The 13,240-nt window shown below is 46.4% G+C and overlaps 1 protein-coding gene across 2 annotated transcripts in view; it reads right to left on the reverse strand.

Moving 5' to 3' along the window:
* LOC147099906 (A disintegrin and metalloproteinase with thrombospondin motifs 7-like) overlaps window positions 1-6,501 on the reverse strand; it is a 212,358-nt gene extending 205,857 nt beyond the window's left edge. Inside the window, exons 1-2 of one of the 2 annotated variants that reach the window (XM_085968401.1) lie at window positions 6,075-6,495; window positions 5,163-5,527 (exon numbers count right to left, since the gene is read on the reverse strand). In XM_085968401.1, coding sequence (XP_085824527.1) covers window positions 5,163-5,527; window positions 6,075-6,201 — 492 coding nt within the window. In that variant the 5' untranslated portion in view covers window positions 6,202-6,495. Of the gene's footprint in view, window positions 1-5,162; window positions 5,528-6,074 lie in introns of both variants that reach the window. The other variant, XM_085968400.1, reaches the window with a different exon arrangement.
* Window positions 6,502-13,240: the final 6,739 nt, after the last annotated feature.

The raw sequence follows: 13,240 nt of genomic DNA on the forward strand, positions 1-13,240 counted from the left end.
AACAACAAAAAATGCTGGAAACACTCAGCAGGCCAGGCAGCATCCGTGGAGAGAGAAACAGAGTCAATGTTTCAGGTGCAGTCACTGTTGTAATGCAGGAAATGCGGCAATTTGTGCACAGCAAGGTCCCCTCAAACAGCAAATAGCATTTTAAAATCTCTTATTATGTGCGCGATCATGAAGGGTTTTGATCGAGTAAATAAGGAGAAACTGTTTCCAGTGGCGGAAGGAACAGTCACAGAGTTAAGCTGATTGGCAAAAGAGCCAGAGGCGACATTTTTTTTACGCAGCGAGTTGTTGTGATCTGGAACGCGCTGCCTGAAAGGGCGGTGGAAGCAGATTCAATAGTGACATTCAAAAGAGAATTGATAAATACTTGAAAGGAAAATATTTACAGGGTTATGGAGAAAGAGCAGGAGAGTGGGACTGATTGGAGAGCTCTACCAAAAAGCTGGAACAGGCACGATGGGCCGAATGGCCGCCCTCTGTGTTCAAGTCCCACTCCAGGGACTTGAGCACATAAATCTAGGCTGACAATCCAGTGCAGTGCTGAGGGAGTGCCGCACTGTTGGAGGTGCCGTCTTTCAGATGAGACGTTAAACCGAGGCCCCGTCTGCTCTCTCAGGTGGACGTAAAAGATCCCATGGCACTATTTCGAAGAAGAGCAGGGGGAGTTCTCCCCAGTGTCCTGGGCAATATTCATCCCTCAACCAACATAACAAAAACAGATGATCTGGTCATTATCACATTGCTGTTTGTGGGAGCTTGCTGTGCACAAATTGGCTGCGTTTCCTACATTACAACAGTGACTACACTTCAAAAGTACTTCATTGGCTGTAAAGCGCTTTGAGACATCCAGTGGTCGTGAAAGGCGCTATATAAATGCAAGTCTTTCTTTTCTTTTTTATCATTCTATGATTCTTTGAGCCCCAGCCTGTTCAGCCTTTCCTGATAATTAAAACCTCTCAGTCCTGATATTATGAATCCATCTCTTTCAGGTTTCAGCAATCCTGCTGTGTTTTACCCATATCTTCCATTTATCAATGTCTCACCTATGTTTAGTACATGCTCCAGTGTGAATTCACACCCACAGTCCCTCAGCTGTAAGAAATGGCCTGATTTGAAAGCTACCTGGTAAATATAGACCTCTGGTAACACTGGGCTATTTTTTGTTACATTTCTCTCAGCTATGACGTTTACATCTGCAAGCGCTCAAAATAAATTACAATTGAAATTAAGCCGTTTCTAAATTGAGAATATATGTTTCAACTCCATGAAAGCACTTTAATCCCTTAAATGAAACAGATTAAATCACTTGTTGAATCATGTTGCTGTTTGTAATAAATTTAGCATTTAAGCGCAGGAAATACAACTCAAGGCTGTGCTGTGTTTATTTGTGGGTGTAATTATCTAAACAGTAGTTAACTCTTTGTGTGTCGAGTACGCAGTGAGTTCCAGTGCCTTAATATGGTTTTGGAAATTCAATCTGCGATGTTAAATTGAGTAGAGCTTCCTTTCTGCATTACTGGCTCTCAGCCTCATGTTCTCGACAGGCACATTTATTAAAGGTGCTGCAATTTGCTGACATGATAATGTTGTGACATCATTGGAAATTAATGTATTCCCGTGACACTGGCAAATCCCCTTAGAAAGAAAAGAAAGGGCTTGCATTTATAAAGCGTCTTTCATGACCTCAGGTCGCCCCAAGGTGCTTTTACAGTCAATGAAGCACTTTTTGAAGTGTTGTCACTGTTGTAATGTAGGAAACACATTTGGGCAGATTAATTTCCCATTGTTGTTCCACTATGCTGGTTATCTTTAATGATTTCTTCCCTTTCTCTCCCCCCTGTCCTCAAGGTGCTGACTCATGCCGCGGGGCCAGCGCAGTCCAAGTGGCCACTCTTTGCGTGTGAGCCCACAGTGACTGTCGACCGTGTAGGGCATCACAGCAGAACCTGATCTGGTCCCCACTCCGTGTCCAAACACACAGACTCACTCGCACACTTACATACACACACTCTCACTCTCACACTCTCACACACTCACTCGCTCACACTCACACACTCGCTCACACTCACACTCGCTCACACTCACACTCGCTCACACTCACTCACACACACTCACTCACACGCACACTCACATGCACACACACACTCACTCACACACACATTCACACGCACACACATTCACACGCACGCGCACACTCACACATATTCGCGCACTCACACACTCTCACACATGCACACTCACACGCACACATTCACACATACACACATTCACACACACGCACGCGCTCTCACGCACGCGCTCTCACACACGCACACTCACGCACGCGCTCTCACTCGCGCGCTCTCACTCGCGCTCTCATTCACGCGCTCTCACTCACGCGCTCTCACTCACGCGCTCTCACTCACGCGCTCTCACTCACGCGCACACAAACACACACAAACACACTCACACAGGAAGAGGCTGAGGGAACATCCAAGATTGTTGTACAAGTCACGAGAGTGGATTTAACCTCCTGTCCTCCCAGAAAGCTATTGTAAAAATGAAAATTGGGAATAAACTATATTTAGCTATCCCAGTTTTCAGTTTAAACCGATAAATTGCCAACAAATGCAAGATTTCAAAATTGGTATTTGTATTGATAACACAGATCAAACATCAAAAGTTATGGTGAAATGAACAAATCCTCATCAGGAGCCCCTGTAAATCCATCAGTCTGATTTTAAAAACCCCGTCTGCAGGATTGCGCAAGGAAATCTGTGACCAAAGGGTATATTTTGCTCATGTTCCTTTTCTGGGTCCATCTCTGGCATCAATTTTATGCTGATTTTGACTTTATTTTAATAAACGAAGGAAAAATATTAAAAAATTGAATTTGGTAAAAAAACTAAAATCATCTTAAAAAACACAAAACTGAACGATAAACAGTGAAAAGCAGGAAGCCAAATCTAGCTATATATAAGTTTTCAGTTCATTACACTTCAGGTGTCATATATCAGTGTCATAGGTAAGAAAGCCAGTCATTTCCTGCTGGTATTTCTGACCTTGATGACCTCTTTCCAAGAGATTTACAAGTAGCTGCCAACCTACAGAAACTTCCCTCCCAATTAGCCTCGATTAATCTCAGGATGGAATAGACCACTTTCCCACAGGGAATGGCCTTAAAGGGAAAGGCCAGTTTAAGCACTGCTCCATTTGAGCAACTGGGGCTTTCCTGACTAACTACCAGGAGAGATCTGCCGGTTACATGTAAATATATGTTGAGCACATCAACTTATTCTTTATACAACCGGTTTGCTAAAAAACATATAGGCCAGACCGGGTAAGGACAGCAGATTTCCTTCTCTAAAGGGCATTAGTGAACCAGTTGTGTTTTTTTTTTACAATTTTTGCTGATACTAATTTTTTTTAAACTACCATGGTAGGAGTTGAACTCATGTTCTCTGGATTACTAGTCTAGTAACATAAACCACTACACTACCATACCCATATATATCACAAATAGGCCTTACATAGTGCCTTTAACTTAGAAAAACATCCCAGAGGAGTACAGAGAAATGGATGCTGAGCCGGCACGGACTTGATGGGCCGAATGGCCTCCTTCTGTGGCGCTATGACTCTATGACTTAGGACTCTAAGAAGGAACGGTTAGCAAGGGTGACCAAAAGCTTGGTCCAAGAGGTGAGTTTAAGGAGCTGGGGAAGCGGAAAGATTCAGTGAGGGATTTCCAGATTGTGCGGCCTAGTCGGCTGAAAGCGCGGCCATCAATGGTGGGGTGAAGGGAGAGGGAGGGAATTAACGAGAAGACAGAGGAACAGAGAGTTTGTGAGGGAGGGTGTTGTTGTAGGGCTGGAGGAGGTTTCAAGATAGAGAGGGGTGAGGCCACGGACGAATTTAAAGACAAGAATTTGAATTTTACATTAGAGGCTTTTTGGGTCTGGGTGACAATGTGGGTCAGCAATGACAAGGTGGTGGGTGAGTGGGACTTGGTGCAAGATACTGTACAGGGAGCAACATTTTAGACGAGCTGATGGTTACAGAGGGTGGAGGATGGTAGGCCAGCCAGGAAGCATTGGGTTAATTCAGTCTGGAGGTTCCAAAGGCATGAAATGAGCAGGAGGTGGGCTGGCATTGGGAATGAGGCAGGTGATGTAACAGAGGTGAAAGTAGGCAGACATTGTGGTAAAAGAGTATATGGGGTCGCAAATTCAGCTCAGAGGTGTACAGGGTGCTGAGATTGCAAACAGTTGGTTCGGGCTGAGACAGCGGCCAGGGAGGGGCATGGTGTTTATGGCATGGTCTGAAGACAATCCAATTCCTGTCTTCAACTAAGGATGGGCAATAAATGCCAGCCTGACCAGTAATGCCCACATCCTGAGATTGATTAAAGAAAAAACAAATGCAAGTTATTATGAGCAATGTCTAGAGGAATGGTATGGAAATACAATGCAATTTGGTCTCCTTTTCTAAGGAAGGATATATTTGCCTTAGAGGGGGTGCATTGAAGGTTCACCAGACTGATTCCTGGGATGAGAGGGTTGTCCTATGAGGAGAGATTGAGTAGATTGGAACTCTATTCTCCAGAGTTTAGAAGAGAGAGGTGATGTCATTGAAATGTATAGAACTCTTAGAGGGCTTGACAGGGTAGATGCAGGGAGGATGTTTCCCCCTGGCTGGGGAGTCTAGAACCAGGGGTCACAGTCTCAGAATAAAGGGTCGGCCATTTAGGACTGAGATGAGGAGGAATTTCTTCACTCAGAGGGTGGTGAATCTTTGGAATTCTCTACCCCAGAGGGCTGTGGAGGCTCAGTCATTGAGTATATTCAAGGCTGAGATCGATAGATTTTTGGACTCTAGGGGAATCGAGGGATATGGGGACCGGGTGGGAAAGTGGAGTTGAGGTAGAAGATCAGCCATGATCTTATTGAATGGCGGAGCAGGCTCGAGGGGCCGAATGGCCGACTCCTGCTCCTAATTCTTATATAAATGCCAGCCTTACCAGTAGTGCCCACATCTTGAGATTGATAAAAGAAAAAAATTAATGTAGGTTGTTATGAAAATGTTGACTATTACGGGCAATGTCTAGGGGAATGGCGTGGGACTGCAATGCAACTCAACTCTTAGAATTATTACGCAGGGTTAACAGATGTGCTTACCATGCCATGACAGGTGCTGATGGCAGCCAACCCACTCTCCGTTCCTTGGCCCGTGACTCTCCCTATGAAGTGACATCTATTCAGCTTGAGGCGGCTGATGGCGGCGCCCCTCATGCCTCCATAGCGCCTCTCGGCCACGAAGCCGGGCGCAAGGAGGGCCCGGTTGACGGTCAGGTTAAAATGCAGCTGGCGTCCCCGGTGAGAGAGCTTGTAGTAGACGGCCGGGCCGGGCGCTCGCACCGCCAGCTCCCGGCGCTGCAGCCGCCTCACCTGGTGGGACACCTCGTGAGACAGGAAGCGGCCGAGATGGTCAACTTTGGCCGGGTGGACCAGCTCGGCTTCGGGCAGAGCTGGAAGGCGGTGCTCTGGGAAGGAAACAAGAAACGTGCGTCAAAAAAAAATAAAAAATTCAAGGCATTAAAAAAAATACACTGATAAATATATGGGGAAATAAAATTCTCATTGATTGCCAATCGTGCACATTTCTGCAAAGAGGCAACTGCAGAGCTGCAACCTCGAAATGCAGCTGTTAAGCAAAAAAATTACGCATGCAACATCAAAAAATATATTTATCGATGGTCGAAAAGTTGTCCCCACTTGAGAAAGTCGTAATGACAAGTTTTCCCGAGGGGGGAGACAAACTAAAGCTGCCTGTCAATCCTAACTAAAGACTGTGTTGTGTTGGGAGTCTCTGCGAGGCTGTGATTTTTGCGAAGGATTTGGTCTCGCGTCTGAGCTCAGCTGTGGACACCTCAAGAAAAATGCTTAAAACAAAACGAATGCCACTTTTTTTGGCGGATGATGAGGAGGCTGCGCCGTGGGCATTTGCTCCGTCTCCCAAATATGTTTTGCAATGTGTAAAAGTTCGTGCGTGCGGCTTTTCTGTTCATTAACAAGAGGCAGAATCCCTACCTTCCACACTGAACCCCTTCTGCTCCTTGTCCGGCACATCAGCCAGTCCTTCACTCAACACAAAGGCAATAAAAGTTGTCAGAGTCTGGAGAATGTTGCCAGTGTTCCCGCTCCATGGACTCTGCATGTTTCCGCCTTCGCTGTTTTGGAGGCGAAACTTTCTTTCTAAACTTTAGCACGGTGGATCCTGGAACATGTCACAACTCTCCAAACAAAGTCCCTGGTGCTTTCTCGGTGCAGGGGAGGCGAACACTGAGCAATCCGGCCAGAGACACTTCTCCCTGTCAGTGATCTGTGCTGAATGGGGGGGCGGGGGGGTCGAGGGACGGCCCCTGAACTGACAACACAGCGCGGTCAGGGAGCTGAGACTCAAACACAGAGCTCGGCTCCATCAGCTGGCTCCCGCTCCAGCTATTGGCATATAGCTCCTGCCCCCCCCCCCCCCCCACACTCACAGACACACACACTCACACTCACAGACACTCACACACACTCACACACACACTCACACACCCACTCACACACGCGCACTCACACACATTCACACACACACACTCTCTCACACTCATTTACACACACACACTCACTCACACACACGCGCACTCACACTCATTCACACACACACACACTCACTCACACACACTCTATCTCACACACACACACACACACACACACTCTCACACTCACACACACACTCACTCACACACAATCTCACTCACACTCACACACACACTCACTCACACACACACTCTCACCCTCACACACTCACTCACACACACTCACTCACACACACACACTCACTCACACACACACACACACACACACTCACTCACACACACTCACTCACTCACACTCACACACACTCACACACACTCGCTCTCACACTCACACACACATTCACTCACACTCGCTCACACACTCACTCACACACACACACACTCTCACACACACACTCACACACACTCACTCACTCACACACACACTTACACACATACACACACTCACACACACTCTCACTCACACACACACTTACACACATACACACACTCACACACTCTCTCTCACACACACTCACTCACACACTCTCTCTCACACTCACACACTCACTCACACACACACACACTCTCACACACTCACTCACACACACACTCACTCACACACATACACACACTCACACTCACTCACTCTCTCACACTCACACACTCACACTCTCTCTCACACACACACACACACACTCTCTCACACTCACACACACATGCACTCTCTCTCACTCACTCACACACACTCACAGAGCTGAGATATCATTCAAGCACCCACACAATTAACTTGCTTTGTTGGTGTAACGTTCTCCCCGAGCTGTCATCAAACTCTTTCTTCCCCAGCAGTTAATGAACTTTCCCCTCTCTGGACACGGGGCCCCGGCCCTCCCTCAGTAAACGGGCACAGTCCCAGCAACCCGTAACTTAACCAGGCGCCCTGATCGAGAGGGGAGAGTCTGTGTTGGGACCCCAGTGTCCCAGCTCCATTCCTTCACTCCCTGTGTGTCTACACTCTTTAACCCACCTTCAATGTAAAAGGGACCATAAAATCAAATGGATCTAAAATGTCATTTCGTGGTTGCTGCAAAGTGGCCTTTTTAAAACATTGTTGTTCTCAAGACGTTCTCCCGAGACTCGTGGACAAGGTCGAAGTGGGTCCGAGAGCCTCAGTGGCAGGGACAGGAGTCCTGTTGTTCAATGATGGGTCTTATCGGCTTGTGTTTGGGGGCCACACAGTGGCAAATGGGAGAACAGCAGACAACGAGTCAGTGGCTGCGGGTTAATGATGAGTAAATAGCAGCTCCGCTGTGGCCAGTCAGATAACAGAATGTAGTCCACATCATTTGAGGAACTGGATGCCTTCAAGACACATTGCTTTGTGCCATTCTACCAGGCTCGAGCAGATAAAAGTCCTTAATTATGGCAACGATCATCCCTGCTACTAAAAATTGCATAACTTTATTAAGAAAGTCTTGCATTTCTATAGCGCCTTTCACGACCACCGGACGTCCCAAAGCGCTTTACAGCCACTGAAGTACTTTTTGAAGTGTAGTCACTGTTGTAATGTGGGAAACACAGCAGCCAATTTGTGCACAGCAAGCTCCCACAAACAGCAGCAATGTGATAATGTCCAGATAATCTGTTTTTTTTAGTGATGTTGGTTGAGGGATAAATATTGGCCCCAGGACACCGGGGATAACTCCCTGCTCTTCTTTGAAATAGTGCCATGGGATCTTTTACATCCACCTGAGGGAGCAGACGGGGCCTGGGTTTAACGTCTCATCCACAAGGCAGCACCTCCGACAGTGCCGCACTCCCTCAACACTGCACTGGGAGTGTCAGCCTGGATTATGCGCTCCAGCCTCTGGAGCAGGACTATGAACCCACAACCTTCTGACTCAGAGACGAGAGTGCTACCCAATGAGCCACAGGCAGGCACCTATCATTAAAGTGTATCTAAAAAAGGACAAATCGTGTGAAATCTCCGGGTAAAAAGAAAAAAGAAAGACTTGCATTTATATAGCGCCTTTCATGACCTCAGGATGTCTCAAAGTGCTTTACAGCCAATGAAGTACTTTTGAAGTGCAGTCACTAATGCAGGAAACCAAAAGGTGTTAAATTATGAGGGCTGGTTGCATAAACTTGGCTTGTATTCCCTGGAATAGGGGAGCTCTGATCAAGGAGTTTAAGTTGATTAAAGGGTCTGATTGGGTAGATAGAGAGAAACTATTTCCCCTAGTGGAGAAAGTCGAGAACAAATGGGCATAATCTTAAAATTAGAGCCAGGCCGTTTAGGAGTGGAATTAGGTGTTAAATATATTACTCGGTTGTGGGTTCATTATCCCCCTCTCCAGAGACTGGAGTGCAAAAATCTAGGCTGACACTCCTGGTGCAGTACTGAGGGAGTGCTGCACTGTCAGAGGAGCCATCTCTCGGCTGAAACGTTAAACCGAGGCCCCGTCTGCTCTCCCAAGTGGACGTAAAAGATTGCATGGCATACATCGAAGAAGAGCAGGGGAGTTCTCCCCGGTGTCCTGGGGCCAATATTTATCCCTCAACCAACATCACTAAAAAAAACAGATTATCTGGTCATTATCACATTGCTGTTTGTGGGAACTTGTGCACAAATTGGCTGCCGTGTTTCCTACATTACAACAGTGACCACCCTTCAAAAAGTACTTCATTGGTTGTAAAGCGCTTTGGGACATCCTGTTGTCGTGAAAGGCGCTATAGAAATGCAAGTCTTTCTTTCTCTACTTGAGCCTCCTCCCACCCTACTTCATCTCACCCCATCAGCATATCCTTCTATTCCTTTCTCCCTCATGTGTTTATCCAGCTTCCCCTTAAATGCATCGATACTATTCGCCTCAACCGCTCCCTGTGGTAGCGAGTTCCCCATTCTCACCACTCTCCGGGTAAAGAAGTTTCTCCTGAATTACCTATTGGATTTATTAGTGACCCTCTTATATTTATGACCACTAGTTTTGGACTCCATCACAAGTGGAAACATCTTCTCTACGTCTACCCTATCCAACCCTGTCACCCCACAGCCTTTTCTTTTCCAGAGAAAAGTGACCTGGCCTGGTTTGTTTTCTCCCTCCTTTTCGGCCTTCTCCCAGCCCCCCGCCCCCCAACAACTGACAATTCCCCACCTGACAAGCCATGGCGGGAGATTTCCTCCCAGGACACTGCGAACACGGGTCTGTGATTCTGCCCCCAGGCTGTGTACAGCAGTGCCCTCGTTGTCTCCGCTCCCAAGTTCTCCTGCTGGAGGAAGCACCTGAACATAACTGAAGTCGTCCCCCCCGGAGGCCCTGGCTACAATGAAAACATCCTGTAATGATCCAGTTTTCAGTGCTCTGTGCGCTGGATATGTTGAAACTGCAGTCGGACTTTAGCAAGAGGCACTTTGCCTCTTTCTAGAAAATATACGTTTCTTGGCCAATACTTTCTGTCTCTTTTATTTAAGCCGAGTTGCTGACTGAACAATTAATTGGACTGGGGCTTGGATACAAAGATTCCAAATGGTTATAATCTCAGGTAGACCCAAGCAGAACGATTCTTGGCAAGCTAGTTACGAGTTTATATGCACTGTAATCATGAGTGTGAAAAATTGTTGGTGCAAAGGTTATTTGGGGGAATAAAATACTGTTTGAGGCGGGAACATTTTATTTTGCTGTCACATAAGGAAAAGATCAATGGCATTGGTTCTGCAGGTCAGGTGAGATGATCGTAAGTGTGTAGGAACATAGGAACAGGAGGAGGCCATTCAGCCCCTCGAGCCTGTTCTGCCATTCAATGAGATCATGGCTGATCTGCAGATTAACTCCATCGACCCGCCTTGGTTCTGTAACCCTTAATACCCTCGCCTAACAAAAATCTATCAATCTCAGATTTGAAATTTTCCATTGACCCCCAGCCTTGACAGCTTTCTGGGGAGAGAGCTCCAGATTTCCACCACCCTTTGTGTGAAGAAGTGCTTCCTGACATCACCCCTGAACAGCCCAGCTCTCATTTTAAGGTGATGCCCCCCTTGTTCTGGACTCCCCTCAATTGACCCTATCAACTTTAGAGCATCTTTTACTTAAAGCATCTCAGGACACTTTACAAGGAGGTAGAAGGACACCAAACTGTAAGTGGGAGAAAAGTTAGGGGAGGTGACCAACATGAGGTTGAGCAGGTAAGTTCTAAGGTAAGTTTATGGAGGTGGAGAGAGAGGTAACAAAGCAGGGAGCTTTAGAAAAAGAAAGCAGGTTGGCCAAAGGATGTGTCATTGACAGTAGAGTAGAAGGCAGAAGGGGTACACCAGGGAGCGAGCATGGTGTGTTGAGGCTCCCATATGCTGTGGCAGGGAGTGGTAGGCTGCAGGTTTGCTCTCATAATTCCACCTCACAGGTGAGCCATTGCTGGCAAACAGAGGACCTCAACAACTTGTAACTCGCCATCAAGCCCAAATCCACCCCAGACTTAAATACCGCTTTTGTGCATTTTTTCCTAGTATTTCTCTTAAAGTCCTGGACAGGGACACAAGAAGATGCATGTCATCTGATAGGCAATCCTTTTCACCTTTAGCCTTCAGCCCCTCTCTTTATGGTTCTGCACCCTACCACAATTTTTTTTATCTTATATATATCATAGTCAGTGCTTATCTGAATATTTCTCTCTTCACCTGAGAACTCATTTTTAATGTGGAAGTCATCCTTGGTTCCGAGGGACTGCCTAAGAAGAAGAAAAGATTTCTCTCTTGTCCTGCCTAAGCTTCAAATATAGCTACGTCCACGCTCTTCCTCCTCTCTGCATCCTCGCTGTGTTGAAATTAAGACTCATTGCAGCATCTTCTACTCTAACTTAAGGACTTTATAATGATAGAATTCCTTACCTCCCTAAGTCATCCCTTTTCCCTACTGTGTACAGACTTTCAAAACCCAATCTTTTATTCGTATTGTCACTAATTTACTTCAGTCTCTCTTTTTCTCTTTCCAACCTTGCTGGTGTTTTGCACTGTGGACCTTAGCCCTTCACCTGGGTTTTTCCAATGAAAGAAAAATGCTTCAATGCCTACGCTGGTGGAAGGGTATCATTACAGTGTGACATGTTTACATTGAGAGTTTCCATTATAAATGTGGACATAGGAATTTATCATGGCAATATTGAGAGGTTATAGGTGCAGACATTAGAATTTTAAATATTATATATATGTTAATAAATGTTCCAAAAATGGTGCTTGGTAACTGAAACCAAAGGATGTTCCAGTTAATTATACTCCCAAATTCTGTTATTCCATGTCGCCCAGTGAGCGACTTGTGTTGATATAGTTGTTTATGGATCCATACAGGACTTGTGATTGTAACAGCAACTAAATATGGGATGTATAATCAGTCTGCTATGGTCAGCCTTTTGGGCTACCAGCGAGATTTCCTGGGAACGGTTTAGGATATAATTACTATGGTACCGAACTGACCTATTGGTGCAAAATTTACTTGGCCAGGAAATTCCTTAGAGTTGCTCCTGCTCTATGTGTGTTTTGGAAATTTGGGTTTGCGCTGTACTTTTGGCGAAGTAATGCCGGCAGCGTGGAAGCAGCTCCGAGCAATTTCTCGGCAAATGTGTTTTATTTTCTGGACAGGGACGTGCTGGGTGTGAGGCGCTGAAGCTTGGATTTTTGTTCCTCCCTTAAAGACCATCTGATTATAACTGGATGAGCAAGTATGTTGAGATAGTGCTCGGCTGAATTTTAACAGGAACAAATTAAACGCTAAATCCCCTCAATCTGATCTTCCAGGTCACTGCAGACTTTCCCAGGATTACAATTCTTGTCACTATAGACGTCTGCTTTTCCAGCAGCCAGACGGGTAAAGAAGTAACAATGAGTCATTCATTCAATCCATTGCATGCACTACATGTGGCTAATTGTTTACTGTTCACTTGTGCATCTGCAGTTAAAAGACAGACAAGATGTCCAGAAAATGTGCCCACATCACATGCTATGATGGCTGTTCTATATTTAAATTGTTCTCATGTATGAAGTCAACTCCATTAAAAACATCTTTTTAGTTGAATCAGACTGAATTAAAACTATTTATAATTTTCAACACTGAGTATCATATTACATATCACAGAATCTTACAGCACAGTAGGAGGCCTTTCGGCCCATCGTGCCTGTGCCAGCTCTTTCCCAGAGCTCTCCAATTATCCCACTCCCCCCCCCCCCCCCACCCCCGGCTCTTTCCCAGAGCTCTCCAATTGTCCCACTCCCCCTGCTCTTTCCCAGAGCTCTCCAATTGTCCCACTCCCCCTGCTCTTTCCCAGAGCTCTCCAATTGTCCCACTCCCCCCCCCCTCTTTCCCAGAGCTCTCCAATTGTCCCACTCCCCCCCTGCTCTTTCCCAGAGCTCTCCAATTGTCCCACTCCCCCCCCCTGGCTCTTTCCCAGAGCTCTCCAATTGTCCCACTCCCCCCTGCTCTTTCCCAGAACTATCCAATTGTCCCACTCCCCTTGCTCTTTCCCAGAGCTCTCCAATTGTCTCCCCCCCCCCGCTCTTTCCCAGAGCTCTCCAATTGTGCCACACCAACCACCACCCCCCCTGCCCCGCTCTTTCCCAGAGCTCTCCAATTGTCCCACTACCAA

Source organism: Somniosus microcephalus, chromosome 27 (assembly GCF_052327205.1).
Source record: "Somniosus microcephalus isolate GS21.2 chromosome 27, FLI_Smic_1.0, whole genome shotgun sequence".
In the NCBI taxonomy this organism is placed as follows: domain Eukaryota; kingdom Metazoa; phylum Chordata; class Chondrichthyes; order Squaliformes; family Somniosidae; genus Somniosus; species Somniosus microcephalus.